The following is a 22,613-nucleotide window of genomic DNA, read 5'->3' on the forward strand; positions in this document are numbered from 1 at the left end:
AGTCTGGAATTTAATCCAAGTCACTGGCACAATGACTTCCTCTCCTCCACTTGCCTGCCAAATACAAGCAGTGAAAATTTTCTACCACCAGGATTCAAACCACAGGGTGTATACGTGGACAACGAAAAATAATTCCCGGATTTTTCCCGGTTAAAAGTACACTTCCTCCTGGGTGAAAATACACTTTTTCCGTGTTAAGCGAAAGTATACTTTTCCTGGGAACTGTAAAAGTTATGTGTTCAGTGAATGTATACTTTTCCTGGGAACTGTAAAAGTTATCAGTCTTTTGAATGGTTATGGTTTTATTCACAGGCGTAGAATTTCCCAGCACTTTAGTAAAAGAATCTCAGGGAACAAAACACATTTTGGGAAGATATCTGACATGCAGTAACATGTACACTGTATTTTTGTATTATGAAAGTATAAATTCGAATTCCACCAAACATCATATGTTACTTTCCAAAGCATTTAAATCGAGATTGCGATGCGCTTTTGTTAGCCAGTCATAGCTCACGTCACGTGATCTCGCCAGCCGACAACAGCGGATATTCAGAACATAGGACACGTGGTGTAGTCAGCCAATAGCAACATCACAGTTAAGCGGCGCGAACACACAAATAGGAAAAGTTAATGGTGTAAATTAATATACGTAGTGTTGCTACAAGAAAAGAAAAACTTTCACACAAATTTGTTGCTGCTTTTTGCATGTGTTACACTTTAAGATATATCACACAAATGTGCCAGTAAAATTTTTAAGAACAACATAAATGTCACATCTTCTGGACTCGAAATTATTCTAAATCATCGTATTCAAAGAGCTGATTTTTAAATGAGAGTCAAACGCCCTGTGATTTAAGAAATTCATCGTCCATTCTCACACACAGTTCATCTTGCGTAAAAGGAAATTTACTTTGAAAGTAACACTTTTCAGACCACCATTCGCAATATTTTCTCGCGGCCTGTTAGAAATAGGTTCGTTTCAACAGTTACCAGAGAGCACCAGATAACAAGCGTCACTGTGCTTGCGCAGTTACGACGACGCAGGAAGCTCGTATGTTCGCATGTGTACAGCATTAAAAGATCTTACATTGTGTCATAAAGGAAACAAGACCTTAGAGGGTACTCCAAGAGCATGGGAATTTTGTGAACCATACTAAAAGGCATAATTCATCTTGAAGTGCACATTCGTATGTAAATTTTCTTGGAGTACCAGTACTGTATTATCTCATTGGTTCTTTATTATGGCACAATGCCATGCGTGCTAGAAGATGAAAACGTGCACTTGAAATGCAGCGAACAGTTGAAACTAGCCAATAGTGTGGAATTAAACGCTCCGTTTCAAATAAATTGGCTGGCTCAGCGGAAAGTTATTAAAGCCAAATTTCTTTAGCAAATTGATAAAAGTAACTTCATTGTTCTCCAAGGCGATTAATGCTTGACTGTCAGAAAGGGGACATAAAATCTGAAACTAATAATGTATTATAGCCTTCCATAATTATGCAAATGTATTTTAACGGACTTCAAAGCTCCCGGCCACAGAAATCCGTTTTGTTTTCATTTGACGTGAGAGCAATAAACGGACAGGAAACAGCAAAATCACTAAACGTGAATACGGCTCAAGTGGAGACCACCCCACTACGGCACACACTGCTCTGTTTATCAGTCCTGGATCTATGATATTTCCGAACTGGGGCAATATTAGATAGTGGCCGCCCCTCCCTCCAGCGTTCGAGATACGACGGCAAAAATTAAATCGACTTTCCAAAAAACATTCATTTTGTAGCGCACATCTTTCTGAAGAGTCTGATACATAAAACCTATGTATGAGAGGAAATGTAAGACATGTTATTTGGTCTCAAGTGTGCCAAAGTGCAGTGCCACGCATATTCACACAGCATTCTTCTATTGCACATCACTGTACTTCACTCTATCGAATTCAAATGTGTATACTTTGTAATGGATGCCTCAAACTATATTCAGGACAGTAGACATTAAAATGTCCTGTGGTGCCTCTCCTGCTCCAAGTCAACCGTTTTGACATCTTGTCCCTCTTAAAAGAAGAAAAATGCAATTAATACTGGATGGGATTACTTGTAACCAGGAGATCAAGAATGCTTCAGAAAATCTGCACTCTTTATTGCTTATTAGCTAATAACTTGCTGTTTTGTGTGACATAAAATTTAACATAGGATACATAAAACCAGTAAACATGAGAGACAAGCAAGATGGTACACATTTCTCAATCCTTAAGTCCTAGCAAATTTTTCTCCCTAATCTTGCTTCGGGTTTACATAGTGTGCTTTCCTTCCTGCAAAAGAATCTATTACATCATGAAAGTTAGTCAAATGTTTTGCTACACGAAAAAACGAAATGTTGTCTAATACTGAAAAAGCTGTTAATACAAATAGTACCCAAGACTGGTGTGGTTTCTCGATCTGATTACGTGTATTTTGTCACTGTGTGCTAGATAAAATGAAATAGGGATGTGTAATATTACAGAAGTTTTAATACACACCAAATAAATGAGACTGTTTTGGAACAAATGGTCATTTTATGGGACAACAGAATATGATTTACGAAGAACGAATATCAAATGCCAAATAGGCTTACCCCAAGCAAAAAGCTTTATGTTAGGGAAAAGTTTACATTTCATTCATACGCTCCAACTTCTGAAGCATGAGATCGAAAAGTAGGAGTACGAAATTTTTATATAAATTTGGAATCGTCATATTCTTCTATAATTTGTGTGATGTCCCCATTTCTTCTCCTTCCTCATTCTAATGAAGAACTTTGTCATCACTAATTCTAAAAACTATTCCTGCCAGTGTCCAAACTTATTCTCTGATTAACTTCACTAACCCTGCCACGATCAACGGTTTAGTTATCCAGCATTTATTCTCTGGTTAGGTGTTATTACGTGTTCGTACAACGTGTTTTGCGCGCTCCTCCCAGAACAGAACTTATGCGCCTGCTAGCTGGGGACTGTACAACTAGCCCTTACTAGTGTAGAGGTCTGGCTAAAAACTTTGTCTAAATTTCATTTTTTTGGATACACCGAGAAGATACCACGTAATCTTTCTTACCTGTTATTCCTGTTAGTCATTTATTTCCACTCTGGTAGTTTGAATCTATGCTTTCACTAGTAATCATAACAATGCTAATCATTCACAGATCCAGTCAACCACATAAACAGTGATTGGCATTGACCCGTTTGGCTTTACTCCGCTCAGCTTGTATAGCCCTGCCGCCTTTTGTCTGCAGGAAAGTTTATTCCTACATGCGGGGATTCTCCTGGCACAGCCATCACGTACACTGTGCACGCATTCAAAAATCAACTTATGATTTATTCAAAAGTCAACTTAGAATGTGTTCAAAAGGTTCAAAAACTAACAGGGATGCGTTCCGGGGCAGATACTCTGGTTTACCTCCGCCCCTTAGAACCAAGCCCGTTGCGCATGCGTGACGCTGATAGACTAGGCACACCAGTATAATTTTACCGGGTAGCACCTGGCCGCTTGCTGCTTTGCTTATACAGTTAACAGCCACATTTCTGTAGCCAGAAACCGGAGAAGGTACTACACACAATGCTACTCAACTGCTCAAACGAATCTAATGTAAACAGTTGTGAAATCACGCTCATTGGAGGCAATTTGTTGTTCTGAAGCATTGCACAGTCTTCCTAAAGCCTTTGACACATTTTGCTGTTGGCAGACGCTTGTGTGAGCACTGTGTTTTGTTGCTGTGTATGGCGCATTTCTTTGCCAAATTAGTTTAATTTTTGTTTTTTTTTTGTTTTTCCCTCTTTCATGTTTTATTGCTGCAGTATTACTCTGCTGTAGCGAGATACAGTAATATCCTTTGTTACATTATTGGTTCTCACCAGTCAATGTTACAAAAATTTAACTGAAAACTAAAACAATGAAAAATTCCCGGAGTTCTAAAAAATTCCCGGGTTTTTCCCGGATGAAAAAATTCCCGGGTTTTTCCCAGATCTCCCGGCTGTCCTGAGTTGTATACACTCTGAACCAGCTTATGTCCAAGTTGAAAATCACCACACAGGTGTGCGTTAGTGACCTCAGCTACGGAGGTTGGTAACATCATCTACAACAGTGAGTGATTACTGTCTGGTGGGTAAAGTGAAATTCTCTGAAGAGTAAAAACAAAAAAATTCAAGTACGGCTGACCCAATACAAATTATTTACAAAACATTAAATCTAGTCAATTAAATTTTGGACATGCAGCCACGCAAATAAAATTTCCTCCACTGATATTTCGGCCACATATTGTCTGGCCATCCTCAGTGTGAGTCACATGACAGACGACAAGATGCCAAGCGTGGCCTTATATGCTCCACCGCAGTGGTACTGCACATGAGGGTCACAGATGCTGGTCGGCGGCAGAGAAATACGTTTGCACATGCGCCGTCTGTGGCGAAGGCGTACAGACATTCAATTCGCTTATCAATGTATGATCGGTGGCACTGACACAATGACAACTTCTCTGAAGTTTAATTACTACAAGAGCTGGATTCCATGCTTTGTCCAAATTAAAACCATTATCTCTATTTATTAAGTTATTAGCTGATCTAATCTCTATAGCTTCCTTGAAGACAGATTCCCAAAAAGAAAAGGTGGATATTAAAATCTTCACTTCACTGTAATTCATGGAATGTCCTGTATCAATACAATGTTCAGCCACAGCTGACTTGTCTGGCTGTAATAAGTGTGTGTATCTTCGATGCTCCATACACCTCTCATGAACGGTGCTTGTTGTTTGACCTATGTACGACTTCTCACAATTTCTGCAAGGAATCTGATACACACCTGCTTTACAAAGCTGTAAATCATCCTGCAATCTTCATGGGGGGCCAGAAGATCACCTTAACACAGTGTTTCTCAAGAATATGGCCTATCTTCGAGGAAAGAGCACCTACATAGGGCAAAAACGCACTAGATCTGAAGAAATTACTATCTTCTTCCCCATCAAATATCTGCTTTTTAGGTTTTGCATCGAATGCTCTACGAATTTGTTGTGGAGAAAATCCATTTGATTTCAAAATGTTCTTGAGGTATGTTAACTCTTCTTGCAAATTGTCTTTATTGGATATACAGTGTGCCCGATGCACTAAGGTCTTAAGGACACCTGTGGTCTGTGAAGGGTGATGGCAGCTACTGGCATGAAGATATAGATTTGTGTGTGTTGGTTTCCGATATACAGCATGTCCTAATGTGTCATCACCTTTATGGCGAACGACAAAATCCAAAAAGGGGAGGCAGCCGTCTTTTTCTATTTCCATAGTAAAGTTAATGCTAGCATGGATGGAATTCAAATGATCAAGAAATCGCTGTAATTCATCCATTCCATGGGGCCATACCACGAATGTGTCGTCCACGTACCTCCAGAAGACAGTATGTTTAAAACTTGCTGAGTCTAGTGCCTTGTCCTTGAAGTCTTCCATGAATAAATTAGCTACCAGAGGGAAGAGGGGGCTTCCCATGGCAACACCATCAATTTGCTCATAAAATTCACCATTAAACTGAAAATAAGATGATAAAAGCACATGTTCAAATAAGGACGTAATGTTCTTATCAAAATGTTGGCTGATGAGATCGAGTCCTTTAAAGGTACCTTGGTGTATAATGATACCACGTCAAAACTAACAAGCACATCCGTACTATTTAGCCTGACATTGCTAAGTCTCTGAATAAAATCCACAGAATTATGAATGTGCTGACTACATTTTCCTACCAATGGTTTTAATAAGGAAGCTAAATATTTGGCAGAAAAATACATTGGTGAACCAATAGTACACATTATAGGTCTCATAGACAAGTCCTCTAGACGCTCATCCTTACCCATCTCGTGAACTTTCGGAATACCATAAAATCTTGGTGGTACTGCACCTCATACTTTTAAAGTACTTATGACTTACTTCGGTAGTGATTAAGCTTTCAGCAAGGCAGCAGTCCTTATTGTCACCTTGTTAGTAGGATCTTTGTTAATCTTCCAGTATGCACCAGAACTAAGTAGACCACATATCTTTTCCTTGTAGACTTCCTGAGGCCAAAGGACAGTAGCATTACCTTTATCAGCAGGCAGGAAAACTGTCTCAGTATCATCACGCAGCTTTCGTATTGCACATCTTTCTTCCTTGGAAACATTGCTTCTTTGTGGATGATGCTTCGTAATTGCTTGACATGTTTCTCATCTGATTTCTTCTGCAGAATCCTCTGATAGTGGTCGGACAGCTTCTTCAATGGCACTGTTGAAAGATGATATCGGCAAAGTCTTTGGGGTAGGGGCAGAATTTAGCACTTTACTTAAGACAGACAACATAGCTTCATCCAGATCCTTACCCATCAAATTTATGACAGGGCTTCAAATAACAGAGTCCACCTGAGAAGGCTGGTCCAATCGGCTGTACTTGGTAATCTGTCTTTTTGTGACCCCTTCGCGAACCCAGTCAGACTTAGCCCATGTCATGCCATCAATCCAGTCCCATGAGTCAGGAGATAAAACAGCCGCTAACTTTAAATGCAGATGATACAGGCGTTCAGGAACAATGTCCAACTTCCGATGAGTAAAACGAATTCTTTTTCTGACAATAGCAGAACCAGCCCTATGTAAAATTCTATTTACTGCTGCGTTCTTAACAAAGTGAAACAACCTTGCATGTGGTTGCATGCCCAAAATTTATTCGATTATTCTTTACGCCACGAGAAGTTTAAAATGCAGATCAAGTACCTCTTCGGGGAGGAGATGGTTTTATGGGTCCATAGTTTGGACAAATTACAACACCAGAGAGCAAGACTATTGAGCTCCTTGAGTTTCTTACCGAAGTGCTGCGACCATGGAGTTGTCCCAAAATTTGCAAGGTTGGTTCACTTTGTTAAGAACGCTGCAGTAAACAGAATTTTACACAGGGCTGGTTCTGCTATTGTCAGAGAAAGAATTCGTATTACTTGTCGGAAGTTGGACACTGTTTCTTAACGCCTGAATCATCTGCATTTAAAGTGAGCGGCTGCCGCCGCCCAGCATCTGTGACCCACATGCGCAGTACCACTGCGGTGGAGCATATAAGGCCGCACTTGGCATCTTTCATCAGTCTTGTGACTCACTCCGAGGATGGCCGGAAGATACGCGGCCAAAATATCGGTGGAGGAAATTTTATTTGCGCTGCATGCCTGAAATTTAATCGATTATATTACGACACGAGAAGTTGAAAATGCATTAAATCTACTGTCACTATTTTGTTAGACTTTAATATTACGGAAGTATCTAACAATTATCTAAATTTTAAAAATGTAAATTAGTCATATCTGATGCGAGGGAAGCAACAGATTATGAAACTGATATAGGAATCATGTTTCTTGAAATTAGTCCACACTCAGTGGTAACGAAAACTTAACATTACGAGCCACAAGCTTGGTGTGGCATGTCCAGTTGTTCAAACTGAGTTATCAATTTGTACATCATTCAACGTTCTGCTGTCAGTTTTTCACTCGCTGACAGTCAATTGGTACACAATATGAAGGGCATGTATAGTTGTTGTCCCCAATTTCACTCCTGTCTCAATATAATTTGGCCAGTTCTCACACTTTCCTGTTCCAGTGCCAAGTACTGGGCAATAAATCGGTAATTTTAAGCAGTGCTTTCATTCACAATGGGTCACAAGTAGCTGAATTGATAAACATTTTTTTGTATGACCATATGATAGAAAATGAGCTAAGAACAGGAGGCTCTTCAGAGAGAGTTTGGTTTGCTTCTAAGAAGCATGGAAAAGGTGACAGATTTACTTGCCAAAGTAAGTGGATTTCTTCAAAGATACAAATACCCTTCAACCCTCTTGGCAGATAAATGTGATGAATATCTTACCACTGTAAGACACAGCTGTCTTGCTTCGAAGAAAACTGGAGCTTAGCAGACAGGACAAAGGTTAAAACATTTAGATATTCCCCCCAGAACTGACATAAACTATGGAAAATGCTTATTCACAGCAAATTGTATTGCTGCTATTTTAGTACTGGTTTCTAAGATAACTTTCACTGAATGTCTAAATTTTTCACATAATGAACTTGACATTTGAGTACAATTTCTAGGACTCTGTAATAGCAACATACTGAAAACAGATTTTGATTAAACAGAATTAAAAATATGTAGGTGGAAAACTGCTGGTGAGCCTCCACCATCATAGGAAAAAGCATTAAGTACACTAATTCCATTCACCCAACTCATAGGTTTAAAAATAAATTAACGAATATGGTATCAACAGCAACATAGTCAATGAGCAGAAAAAACTGGTACATGAATTAATAAGAGCACTGCACTTGGCCAAATCTAACATAAAGAAACTGTTAAACATAGCAGTGTCAATCTTCTTATTGATTCATTATGTCTCATTTTCATAAAACATTTACAAATAAAAGTGAATTTTATTTGTTCAAACATTAACTAAGTATTGTTTATTTTGTCACTGTAGAAATAAGAGTGCAGTTTTTATCAATCTAAAGACGGTTATATGCCAAAGAAGTTTTGGTCTTAACGGATCAAAGCCATCTGTCCATACATTCTGTGACAACACAGAGAGGGCCAAAATACTAAACTTCTTTTTCCATTACTGTTTAAAACAGGAAGATCACACTGTAGTTCCTCCTCTAAATTGTCGCACGAATGTCAAAAATAATAGATATTGAAACAAGTGAGCATGTGATAGAAAAGGAACTGAAATTGCTCGCTAGAAGAAAGGCCACTGAATCTAACAGGATACCAATATGATTCTACATGGAGTATGTCAAAGAACTTGCTCCCCTTCTAGCAGCCATGTACTGCAGGTCTTTGGTGAAGCGAGATGTTCATACTGATTTGCAAAAAGTGCATGTCATTTGCATTTTCAAGGAGGACCACTGAACAGTTGCACAAAACTATAAGCTTATATCTCTGATGTTGGTCTGTTGTAGAATTTTGGAACATGTTTTACGTTCGCATATTATGACATTTCCAGAGACTGAAAATTTTGCCAGCAGAAATCAACATGGGTTCTAAAAACAACAAGGATGTGAAACTCAATTCACCCTGTTCACCCCAGAAAGTAGTAGATACTGGCATCCAAGTTGCCGCTATTCAATACACACACACAAAAAAAAGTTTTCCATCACTCCGTTTCCCAGAACTCCTGAAGATAGATGTTGACTGTGGATATTGTATCACAGACACAGTCCCTTTGACTATTCAGAGATGTCACTAAACCTGCCCAAAGATGTAAACAACCATGCATGAGCAGTGCCTAATAGACGGACGGGGTCGGACAACCGATCAGTTCCAGTCATCCCACCGGGAAGCAGGTACACAACTCGTGTTGTCTGTAGTTCAACCGTACCTAGATGGTCAATACTGCGGTTCGATCGCATCCGCATTGTTACTTTGTGCCAGGAAGGGCTCTCAAACAAGGGAAGTGTCCAGGGGTCTCAGAGTGAACCAAAGCAACATTGTTCAGACATTGAGGAGATACAGAGAGACAGAAACTGGCGATGAAATGCCACCCAAGGCCTACTACTGCAATGGATGACCGATACCTACGGATTATGGCTCGGAGGAACCCTGACAGCAACGCCACCATGTTGAATAATGCTTTTTGTGCAGCCACAGGACATCATGTTATGACTCAAACTGTGCACAACAGGCTGTACTCCCAACGTCCATGGCGAGGTCCATCTTTGCAACCACAACACCAGGCAGTGCAGTACAGATGGGTCCAACAACATGCCAAATGTACCGCTGAGGATTGGCATCTCGTTCTCTTCACTGATGAGTGTTGCATATGCCTTAAACCAGACAATCACCAGAGACGTGTTTGGAGGCAACCCGATCAGGCTGAATGCCTTAGACACACTGTCTAGCGAGTGCAGCAACGTGAAAGTTCCCTGCAATTTTGGGGTGGCATTATGTGGGGCTGACATACACTGCTGGTGGTCATGGAAGGCGCCGTAACAGCTGTATGATACGTGGATGCCATCCTCCAACCGATACTTCAACCATATCGGCAGCATACTCTCGAGGCACAAGTCTTCATGGACGACAATTTGCGCCCCCATCGTGCACATCTTGTGAATGACTCCCTTCACGATAACAGCATCACTCGAATAGCGTGGTCAACATGTTCTCCAGACATGAACCCTACCGAACATGCCTGGGATAGATTGAAAAGGGCTATTTACGGACGCAGTGCCCCACCAACTGCTCTGAGGGATCTACGCCAAATTGCCATTGAGAAATTGGACAATCTGAACCAATAGTGCCATGATGGACTTGCGGATAGTATGCCCCGACAAATACAGGTATGCATCAATGCAAGAGGACGTGCTACTGGGTATTAGAGGTACCGTTGTGTACAGCAATCTGGACCACCACCTCTGAAGGTCTCACTGTGTGGTGGTACAAAATGCAATGTGTGGTTTTCATGAGCAATAAAAAGGGTGGAAATGATGTTTATGTTGATCTCTATTCCAATTTTCTGTACAGGTCCCGGAACTCTTGGACCCGAGGTGATGGAAAACTATTTTTGATGTGTGTAGTTGTGCAGTGCTGCTTAATGAATAAAATATCAGCGTACTGAATATCACATCAGCTGTGTGACTGAACTGAAGAGTTTCTAGCAAACAGAACATGGCATGTCATTCTCTATGGATAGAAATCTTCATATGTAAAAGCAACATCGGGCATACTCCAAGAGAGTTTTACAAAGACCATTATTTTTCAAAATATATGTTGCCATAGTGGACAATAGTAATGACATGTAGGAACACCTGCAGACGGTCAATTCTTGGTGCAGGGAGTGAAATTGACTTGCAACATAAGCAAATGTAAAATACTGCTAATAAATAAGCAGAGAGACTCATTACTGTATAATTAAATGATTACAGAACATTCTATGGAAGCAGTTATATCCATAAAATATCTAGGAATACGTGTACAGAGTGATTTAAAGTGGAACAGCCCTATGAAACAAATCGATAGAGAAAAAGAGAAGATCCAAAGAAGAGCAGAGCATTTCATTACAGGTTCACTTAGTAAAGGCAAAGACATCATGGATATGCTCAGCCAAATCCAATGGCAGATGCTGAAAGAGAGGTATTCTGCATCACACTGTGGTTTACTGCTAAAGTTCTGAGAGCATATGTTCCTAGAAGAGTCAACCAATATATTGCTTTCTTCCTGCACATACCATGCGAAAAGATCATGAAGGTAAAATCAGAGACATTCAAGCTCATGTGGAGGCTTACCAACAACTGATCTCCCTGCAGACCATTTGTGATGGAACAGGGAAAGGGGGAAGAGATGGTAATATACAAAGTACCCTCCACCACATGCCATAAGGTGACTTGCGGAGTATAGATTTAATTATAGAAGAGTATGAACACCATATAACACCCACTACACACCGTATGATTTGTGGAGTACAGATGCACATTTAGGAGGTAACTCTTCTAATTAGTGACAAAATACATAATCAACCTCATTTACAGAGTTGGTCAATGGGCATAATCCATTTGTATATGTGCTTGCTTTTTTATTCCTTTTTTCAACAATACATTTACCGCTCCTGTAAAAATGGGTTACATCAGCAGCTTCATTTACTTTTCATTGCACAAGATCACACATCAACTTCATTTCATTCATAATATCGTGAAGTGCATAACATCACTATCTTTACAATTCTTTTGCACTGGATATTCATCATCATTTTAATTTGTGTTTGCCTCTTACAATTCTACTCCATTTTAATATTCAGGATTCTCCCCTTTATTTCTCCATAATTCTAATATTGTCTTTATTTTGTCTAAATATTTAAATTTACATTTCCAATTTTCCCACAACAGCTTTTTGTTCTTCTTACTGGCGACAATTACTTCCTTGTGCAGAATGCTAAGCTACATTGTGTTTTCATTTTTGGTAAAGTTTTTGCTTAAATTGGCTCTGAAGTCTTCACCTGCCCACTCCTACAACAATAAACCAAACTTGTTGCTTGCAGTTATGTGCAGAGGTATCTGACAGCATTATTACAAAGAAAAAGAAGGCTCTACATAGGCTGTCTTCAAGGGTGTTCTGCTTTTCCACTTGCAATTAAGACTACACAAGAATATGTATTTACCTTCATGTCTAGTGATGAAAAATGCCTGGGCATCTATAAGTTGAGGCAAATGCCCAGTATAAATGCCTGTGCAAATGCTCAAAATTCATAAACGCCTGGACATTTATGCAACACTTACAAAAAAAATTTAAACTGATATTCTGTATTGGAACAAGTTTTTTGCAACATATCTATACATTTTTAATGAGGTCAATTCTTGGGGTAATACATAACAAAAAAGAAAACAAAACTCAAGTTTAAAAGTAATTTCTGAAATAAAGCATAGTTTATATTAAGTAGATAGGCTGCAGGTAGTATTTTTACTTATAGCCTACTACACTACTGCAGAAAAAAGTTTATACATGATTTTAATTAGAAATAAGTCATGTGCTGATTCAGATTCTGTGACTCCAAGAATCGCTGGTTCTCTAGGGATTGACTAGTATCGGAATTGAACAATTCCAGTGTCTTCGGCATCAATTCTTTGTTATTAAATCTTTTTTATGTTAGTGTTCTCATTTTATCTTCACAGCAGTGCAGTCATACGAAAGTAGATAAAGACAGAAACAGAACAGAAAACTATAGTCTGTATCAAACGTCACTAAATGTCACAATAAAGCTTCCCCCCTCCCCTCTGAAAACAGTTTAACATTTAAGGATACATTTATTATCAAGAAACACATGCCTGCCGTTTAACATGTTCAGTAATAATTTTGCTATCAATAATCATTCTTCAGTAATATTTAGACATGGATTATAAAGTGTGTGGCATTACAAAGTGATGATGTCACAGCAATGCATTTTTATACCAGCTTATCATAACAAATCTGTTCAACGTAGTGTGTGTGTGTGTGTGTGTGTGTGTGTGTCAAAGAGAGAGAGAGAGAGAGAGAGAGGGAGAGAGAGAGAGAGAGTGAATAAAGAGTAGAACTGGTAAAAATAAAAAGGACACTGTAAATGATAAGCTGCTGGAACACTCGTCCTTCCTTGGTACAGCAAGTTATAATGATAGTAAAAATATATATACCTTCTTCCTTCCTTCCTCTTGTTCTTAGTAATAAATGCAATGAATGATATAAGTATGTGCTAATTTAAACATCTACTAACTTCTAGTATTAGGAATATTGTCCCATCCCTTATTTTAATTGGTAAGTTATACATTCTAGCAATACAAACTTTAAAAAGTGCTTTTTTTTTTATAAATGTCCATATTTTGGACATTTAAAGCTGCTTTGGGCAATTTCCCGAGCAAATTCTCATTTATAAATGTCCTGCTCACTGGACATTTGCCTGGCCCACATCACTATTCATGTCCAAGCATTACTTATTTATTTGAATAGCAGAATATAGAACCTTGGGAGCTGTGAACAATTTAAATCAAGCCTACTACACAGGAGAAAAAAAGCACTATGAATGTAACAGCACAGCTGAATGACAATGCACCACTGTTTCCTGAAGCAGCAGTTTTAAATAAAGACTACAAATCAATTATGAGTTTGTTGCACAGTATGATTGTTGTTATACATTCACCCTGGTGCTTAATGTACAGCAGTTTCACATGAATATAAGTGATGAATGTTTTACACGTTAAGAGCTGTTTATTTTATACAATACTGAAAGCTGATTGGATTGTTACATAATGCTTAGAAAATATTGAAATTCTGAATCCTTTCAAAACAAAGTAAAATGAACTTGTTTAAAAATGGAGCAGTATCTGCTAAACTTACCTTGAAAAAGTCCGCAAACATGCAAGTTCTTCCAAATCCCACAGTGAAACAAGAGCATCAGCCGATCCTGTAGCAAAATATTTGCCTGTAGGATCTAGTTCAATGCAAATACAAGTTCCAGGATGTGCTTTCAACACATGTTGTAGTTCTAGGTCTGGATAACTGTCAAACAGAATTTTTAGCTATAGGTTAGTATAAACTCATGACTACAAAGATGGGGGGGGGGGGGGGGTGGGGGGAACTACAGCTTATTCACTTGCTTTTTTTATGTACAGTGTGTATCAGATGTCCTTCAACAAACTTTATGGATGGATTCCTCACACCAAAGCAATAAAAAACGGCATATAAATATAAACAAGTGAGGTTTGTAACCAACAATTAAAATCTTTTCTGATAGATAATCAAGTTATATCATCAGTACAAGTCATCTGCTGACACCACATTGTCTCAATAATACTGTCCTCTTAACAATGTAAGAAAACAGAGATTGCTGCTTACCATAAAGAAAACATGTTAAGTTGGAGACAGGCACAATTAAAACACACTTACATGAAGCTTTCGGCCACAGCCTTCCCCAATAAAAGTGAGACACAACACCATTCATACACACAAGGGTGTGTCTCTCTTTTACTGATGAAGCTGTAGCCGAAAGCTTTATATAAGTGTCTTTTAACTGTGCCTGTCTGCAATTTAATGTGTTCTTTATGGTAAGTAGCAATCCGACTTTTCCTACATTGTTGATATTCCTACCTGGAGTTTCCATTGTTTGATACTATGCTGATATGGAGACACGATCACCTCTGACATTTGAAATTAGTCTGTCTTGCATATTTCGTGTGGGGCCATAGTGGTGGCGGTGGTGGTTGTTGTTTGCTGACAGTGCTGTACTAACTGCCAATCAGGTTTCTGTACTTTCAGTCATATTTAAGCAAATTTTCACCAACATTCATGGACAGATCAAAATTCTCATGATACCATTAAGACTAAGTACCATCAGCAGTGTAAGATTAATGTGTGTGTTGCAATCGCAGGTGACCGTCTGGTAAGTTACATATTCTCTCAGAATGTTTTATGGGTGCTGTCTACAAGCACTTTATTTAGAACACTTCCAGACTTGTTAGCACACTGGACTCGTATTCGGGAGGACGACGGTTCAATCCCGTCTCCAGCCATCCTGATTTAGGTTTTCCGTGATTTCTAAATCGTTTCAGGCAAATGAGGGATGGTTCCTTTGAAAGGGCACGGCCGATTTCCTTCCCAATCCTTCCCTAATCCGAGCTTGGGCTCCGTCTCTACTGACCTCGTTGTCGACGGGACGTTAAACACTAACCACCACCACCACTTCCAGACTTGCAACAGGGCGAGCCCCTGCATGTAAGAGGAAGCATGTGTTTTATGCTCAATGGAGTTCCAATACACTGCAGTCACAATATTCAAGATGCACTGTCCTGATTCGTATATGTACTTAGTATTCGTACTGAGTAAAAGGACTAACAGCTTACTTAACTGGCCTAGTACACATCAACCAAAACCCCCAGCAGCGCTCAAATTTCTGAATTCACGGCCTGAAATTTGATCCACCTTACACACCCAAAAGGGAGGGTTTGAGCCGCATGGAATGAGTGAAAACGAGAACTGACATATTTATAGCATTCTTTTTCATTATTATATTTAGATTAAAGTTCAGTCTTGATCACGTTATGTCTGTTTTAATGAGTAACCGGTTTCGGTTTTTTCTATAAAACCATCATCAGACCCATTGGCTCCCTTGGGTTGGTAGGTGGAGCTCTCCTTGCTGCTGTGCAGTCAACTGACTGCAGTCAACTGCAGTCAACTGACCGCAACTGACCGCAGTCAGTTGACTGCACAGCAGCAAGGAGAGCTCCACCTACCAACCCAAGGGAGCCAATGGGTCTGATGATGGTTTTATAGAAAAAACCGAAACCAGTTACTCATTAAAACAGACATAATGTGATCAGGACTGAACTTTAATCTAAATATAACAATTAATTGATCACTGTATTCCAAAAATGTTTACCAAAATTGTGCTTTTTCATTATACTTGCCTGTGATTCGACATCCTCTATCAATCTACTCTTCCCATATTTCTGTTATGCCATCCTTAACTTTCCATTATTTGATTTTACTCAGCATTCTTATGATATGAGGCACATTTCAGTACCTTCCCTATGTAACACTTGGAACCTCATGTCCCTCCAGTTCAACTTTGTATTTGGGCATGACATTTACCTATTTTCTTTTCTAATTTTTGTGGGTGCTTTTCCTCTTTTGCATAGGTGTGCTTTATAACTGCTTCCAAGTATTACTTATAATTTTCAGATTCCAACAGCACCCCATGTTATAGACATCACATTTTTACTTTCCCTGTTGATTTACAGTGTTCCTCCTTCCCAACCCACAAGGCTTGAGGAGGTCCTTGTGACTCATTCTTAATTCCTGATAATTCTCATGACAGCAGCTAAGCTGACCGTGTTAATGAATAAAGACAGACAGAGAAATCTTTACTGTTAGTAAATGGTCCCTAGTCACAAAATACTTTCCTCAATTAGTTGGAAGAAGAAACTCTGCTTGCGACAGCTAGGAAAATAGTAAGAGTCCAGTTTTTTTTTTTAACATCAATGATCAGGGAACACACTCTAAATCTTTACTGACACATACTTTCAGAAATTATTTCACTGTTATGTACTTTTTTAACAGTCTGGCACTAATATGATAATGAAACAGTGTGTATTGCACAAATGAGCCAAAGGAAACATCCAAGTTTGCCAGTAAAATTGTACATGTAATCTGTCTTCCGGTGTAACATCAAGTGCCGGAACGTCGGCCCAAAATGCTGCAGCAGAGAAGGCTATGAGACGACATAAGCCAATAGGACGCTGACTAGGACCACACCACGACCGGAGCGGCCCCTATATGAAGAGAATATAAGGACTGTTCTGCCAAGCCTTGGCCGCACTAGAAGATGCGCACTAGAAAACGAGCCATGACTTGTGATCTGTATTAGTTGCTTGCATGGAAGTTGTATCTATTGAAGGACATTGATTATTTGCATATCGCTATTTGCTTGCGACACCTACTGCAAAAAGGCAAAGTTAAGTATTGTCAATTCAATTTACTGTAATGAACTCCATTAATAAGATTTGTTTGAACGTTGTCTAGTTATCTGAGAAAACAGTTTCCAAGACACCCTATGTTAGATACGCGGGTAGGATCTCACAATCTGAATCATTGAATGTAAAAAGGGGCCCCTGAGATAAACCCAATGGACTATTTGCTAAATAACATTTACAATAATGCTCCTTTCATTAAAATTAAAATTGAGCACTACTCACAGATGTAAGTACATCTAGGGGAAAGGTCTCTTTTGGGATTCTTACATCCCCGAAACCCTAAGTATGCAAAGTCAAAAACTGCAGTTTTCAGAAAATGTGGTGCTTTCTAAGTAAAATCACATTAATATCGTAAAAGGTAAAAAATACACAATTTGTAAATTAGGTTGTTTGAGCAGTTTAAATACATTGGAAAGAGAAGCTGGCTGTCACTCACCTAACAGACAGTGTGATGCAGGGGGCAACTGTAAATGAAGAGAAACAACATAATTAGCTTGCACTTTTCTCTTTTGCTTAGCAAAGAAGCAATGTACGAAAAAAGCTGAATCTAATGGAGAGGAGAGTCTGTTTATAGCGAGAATAAATCACTTGCTTGTTATTTATTAGACTGGCTTACTGGAAGTCTGAATCAGTACATATTAAGAACTGGGAATTTGACGAGTAGTTTGCCCATTCAAAGATTACAGAATGAACAGCTGCATTTTGGTTTGAGCACATCAGTAATTAATTGCAGTGAGCAGAATGAGGTTCTGAATAGTTTGGTAGCTTGGACAGACAGTCCAAGACGGGAAAATGATCACTAGGGAATTCCTGAATGTGGGTTTCAATGTGTTACAAAATTCCAAGAGGGAACACTGAATAGAAAGCACCTAAGATGTATGATTAAAATTTTGAAGGTGCTAGTTTGCAGTTTGACTTAGGAAGCTTTTGCGGTACCTCCTTTAGAATACACCATGTCCTCTGTGTGTAAGTGGGACCACAGGTCTACTACATTTCAGATGCACTCTGTTATGCCAGTAGGAGTGATCACAACACATAATAGCTGGAGCAGGTACAATGGCAGCTAATCTGTAATAAGCCCACAAGGCTTCGCCTGGGGGCTCCAGCATGTTTCCACATAAAACTCTCACCAAATGTGATCGAGTTGGAATTTCCACCAAATCATACTCACAAACATTTAATGCACACACCAGTGCATGCAAACCTACAGTACCTGATTTTCTAAACTTATCCTTAATGTTAAAAAGGTGCAGATTATTTATGTGTTTGGCCACAAACAAAATAACCAAGCTAATGTAATAATTTGTGAGTAGATATTCATTTTAATATTTAGTGTTTGATGTAATTTTGATAAGCATTTAAGTGTCGTCTATATAAAACTCTTTTACTTAATATTGGCCAATTGGTCCACAAGTTGTATAAAATTGGAATGTAATTACATCACTAGGACAGAGTGGCATGGTAGGGAAGAGACAATACCAACAGCCAATAGGAAGGAAGTTAAAAGAATTAGTAGGGCAAGACACGATAAGATGGGCTCGCTTTTGGAGATGTAGGGGGAACTTTGTGTTTAGAGGTTACAGGGTGGGGAGCTCTATCTTTAGGATATGATTTGGTAACATTTATGTGGCTGATTCTGGGTGGTAAGCAGCTGCGTAGTGCAAGTGTCGGGACTTTGATTATTTAACAATTCCATCGCGACTTGGAATTTTCTGCAAATGAGACCGCAGATGCACTTAACAGTTTTCCTAGGGAGGTACACTGATAAGATATCAAGGAACTAACAGTGCGATCAGTTATTTGTGAATCACAAGTGGCACTTTGAGTCTGTTTCTTGTGAATTTGGCTGCTAGTCCGAGTTTTTACTGGGATACCTAGTTCCACTACAAAAGTTATGATTTCTTGAATAAACTAGTGAATTTCAAATGTACACCTTGTGTACGATAACATCAAATCCAGCTCTACTCATTTATTTGTACCGCAGTTGACAGGTCTGCAAAGAACTTATAAACTTGCGACTTTTTTTTAAAATCGGAACTGTTTTGCAGCGGTTTGTGATCAGTCTCTAGACTACAACAAGTGGGCCAAAATCAATACACGTAAATCTGATAGTGTATTTATGTCCCCTCCCAAAGATATGTTTATCTAAACATAGTGGTAGCTAGCATGGTGACGTGTAAAGATATAAGAGCCCTCCACAAGAAAGGTGCTGTGAGCTACAGAATGTTTTACTGGGCACAATTTGTGTTACAGTTTGTAGGCACTTATGGCCTTCTAGCCTGAGAATCATCTAACCTTAATAGTTATGAAGCTTGAGGATTAATGGAGTGATTTTTTACACGTGGTAAGGTATTTGCAAAGGCGAAACTTAAGGAAATCTTCCTGAATTCCTCATTTTAGTCTGTGTGTGTGTGTGTGTGAGAGAGAGAGAGAGAGAGAGAGAGAGAGAGAGAGAGAGAGAGAGATTAAGTGACTTCAATGGAGCGAAGGTGGGAGTAGTGCTACATATAAATGCCATCTTTCAGCAACAGTCAAATGTGTGATTGGGAGTGTTTTAGAAACATTATAAATTACCATTTATCTTCTAGGTAAATTTCAACTCCATGAAACATGTTTTGGATCTGTGTGTTTTTTGACACTTTATATTTCCTTTGCTCAACAGTTACAGTTCTAGATAACTGTGTTCTGCGCATTTAACTATAGCATGCTTTCAATATACACCTCAAATTATTTAAGAAAATCACACAAAAAAGTTAGGAGAGAATACTGGTATTTCCAAACAAGTCATTCTCAACAAGGCTTAAACCCATTAACTAGAATACTTCATTGCCAGTAGAGATCACAAGCACGAAATATAATTATTATTGACATATTGCTTTTGTACTGACCATTCTCTCCATTAGACTTTTGGTTCCTATTATGCATCTTTACCTGTCAAACAAATCCAAATGATGATTTCACGGGGCTTTTTCTTTGTTTTATTATTATTTTTTAACTAACTGCGTCTCTCTTGCCATAAGCCTCAGCTGCTGTTGGAGTGGTGACTTGACTCACTTCTCTTTCTCAGAGTATTATGTGTAGGGAGACAGCCATATAATACTGATGTACCTTAATATATGTATGCAACCTTGGCCATTTGTTAGAAAAAACAGATTACTTTCTTTATTCCATGCAATTTCATTTACTTCAAAATGAAACTGTTCTTCCGCCTTTATCTTGTGAGTACGGGTATCTATGAATGTCACCAAGTCCTCTTTATTCCCAACAGCGATAGTATTGCCATCTGGTGCCCAAGCAATGTTGATGTTTTCACCTAGAACATTTACAAAATGAAACAAAATGCCACATGTGAACGCATTATGCACAAAACATTTACAACTGTTTTTGTTTTAAGATGTTTTGTGTACCCTTTGTCAAGATTGTAGCGGCACATTTCTGGGTTCTGGTGTCCCATATTCTAACACTTTTATCACCACTTGCTGTACTTAAGAGATCAGTATTAGAGGCATGCCAACACAGCTGGTCTACGCTACCACCATGCCCTCGGAAGGTGAACTCCTTATTCTGTAAAAGAAAAAGTACATTTATAACTTTTGGTAAAATATCAGTACTGCAGTGATAAATGAGTGATGGTAGAATCAAACACTGGAAAATCCAGGATGGCATGTAACACTATTGTGGAAAGGATATTTGCTACTCACCATATAACAGAGATGCTGAGTCACAGATAGGGACAACAAAAAGATTGTCACAAAATAAGCTTTCGGACAACAAGGCCTTTGTCTCGCATCTAGGTCTATACCTACACAATATACTCGTCCATTCCTACACAACCCCTGCTCCCAACCCCTTATCTCATGGCTCACATCCCTGCAATAGACCTAGATGCAATACCTGTCCCATACATCCTCCCACAACCACCTACTCCAGTCTGGTCACAAACATCACCTAGCCCATCAAAGGCAGCGCTACCTGTGAAACCAGTCATGTGATCTACAAGCTAAGCTGCAACCACTGTGCTACATTCTATGTGGGCATGACAACCAACAAGCTGTCTGTCCGCATAAATGGCCACCGACAAACTCTGGCCAAGAAACAACTGGACCACCCCGTTGCTGAACACACTGCCAAACATGACTTTCTTCATTTCAATGACTGCTTCACGGCCTGTGTCATGGATCCTTCCCACCAACACCAGGTTTTCTGAATTGCACAGGTGGAAACTCTCCCTGCAATATATCATATGTTCCTGTAACCTTCCCAGCCTCAACCTTCGTTAGTCATTGTCCCCACCCATATAGCCCCTTCCCTGTTCCCATTCCAGCACTACACAGCCCCCTACTCCACCAATGCAGCCAGTCTTCTTACTTCTCTCATTTCCCATTAACCCCCCCTCCCGCCCCCCCCCCCCACCTCTCCCTCGCCCTCTGTCTAACCTCCCAACTGGACCTAGCTGCCTTACCCTCTCTCCACCTTGTCCCTGCATGACCCCCACCCCTACCCTGCTATCCCTCTCTCCCTCCCCATCCTAGCCTTCTCCTTACCCACACCTAGTTGCCTCTCTCATCATGCACTGCTGATGCTCATAGTGTGGTTTCTGCTGTCAGAGGCTGTGGTCATGTGTGTGTGTGTGTGTATGTGTGTGTGTGTGTGTGTGTGTGAGAGAGAGAGAGAGAGAGAGAGAGAGAGAGAGAGAGAGAGATAGCACGCTCACTTGCTCTTGCTGGCCAAAAGCTTATTTTGTGACAGTTTAAAAAAAAAAAAAATTTAATCTGCGACTCAGCATCTCCGCTACATGGTGAGTAGCAACTATCCTTTTCAAAATTATTACAAGTGATGGTAGATTGGTTGGGGTACCACTGATACTGGAATGTGTTGCCATAATGCATCACTGGAATGAAAATACATTTTTGCAATGCAACAAGGACTGACAGTTTTCTTCCTTCAATGTTAACCGGTCATTTCTGCTATACGCCTCCAACAGCCTTAGCTTTTTTTCACTGTATTTACCCTAATTGGGGAACCCTAAAAATATCTTCCTTGTTCCGCTAACTTACTACCCATAACAAATTGGAGAGACATAACAAAGAAATGCAAAGCAGCCGTGATGTAAGAGGTGACTTGAGAACCTCACTGCTGTTCATTTTAGTTACAGAAACCTATCTGGGTGTAAAAAAGAAGCACTGCAACTCCGAAAATTCCAGTTAGTGGTAATGTCACACTGGATTATAGATAGGCATCACAAAAAGATTTTTCGGTCAAAGCCGTGTTCAGAAAGGAAAACACACATACATTCACATAAGCAAGCACACCTCCCACAGACTTGATCCTCATCTCCAGAAGCTCGGATTGGAATGCAACTGTCACATTTAATAAAAGCAACAATCTTGATGGGGCAGGGATAGTAGGGTACAGGTGGGAGGAGAGAACTGTTCTGTCTTGGGGAGCGCGCACGGCCTAGATGAATACACGACAAGACTGCCCCCCAGGCGCAGCGTCGGGAGGCTGTGTAGCAGGGAGGTGGGGAGGGGAAAGATGGGCAGGTGTGTTGGCAAAGCGCAGCACACAATGAGGGTGAGGGGACGTAAATAGGGAGGTGGTAGGACAGAGGGGTGGAAACCACTGGGT

At 39.6% G+C, this 22,613-nt stretch overlaps 1 protein-coding gene across 1 annotated transcript in view; it reads right to left on the minus strand.

The window, feature by feature from the left end:
* LOC126416117 (THO complex subunit 3) overlaps positions 1-22,613 on the minus strand; it is a 53,489-nt gene that overhangs the window by 15,405 nt on the left and 15,471 nt on the right. The window contains exons 2-4 of the mRNA XM_050083640.1: positions 20,393-20,549; positions 20,094-20,298; positions 13,855-14,016 (exon numbers count right to left, since the gene is read on the minus strand). Coding sequence (XP_049939597.1) covers positions 13,855-14,016; positions 20,094-20,298; positions 20,393-20,549 — 524 coding nt within the window. The remainder of the gene's footprint in view (positions 1-13,854; positions 14,017-20,093; positions 20,299-20,392; positions 20,550-22,613) is intronic.

This window comes from Schistocerca serialis, chromosome 8 (assembly GCF_023864345.2).
Source record: "Schistocerca serialis cubense isolate TAMUIC-IGC-003099 chromosome 8, iqSchSeri2.2, whole genome shotgun sequence".
Lineage (NCBI taxonomy): Eukaryota > Metazoa > Arthropoda > Insecta > Orthoptera > Acrididae > Schistocerca > Schistocerca serialis.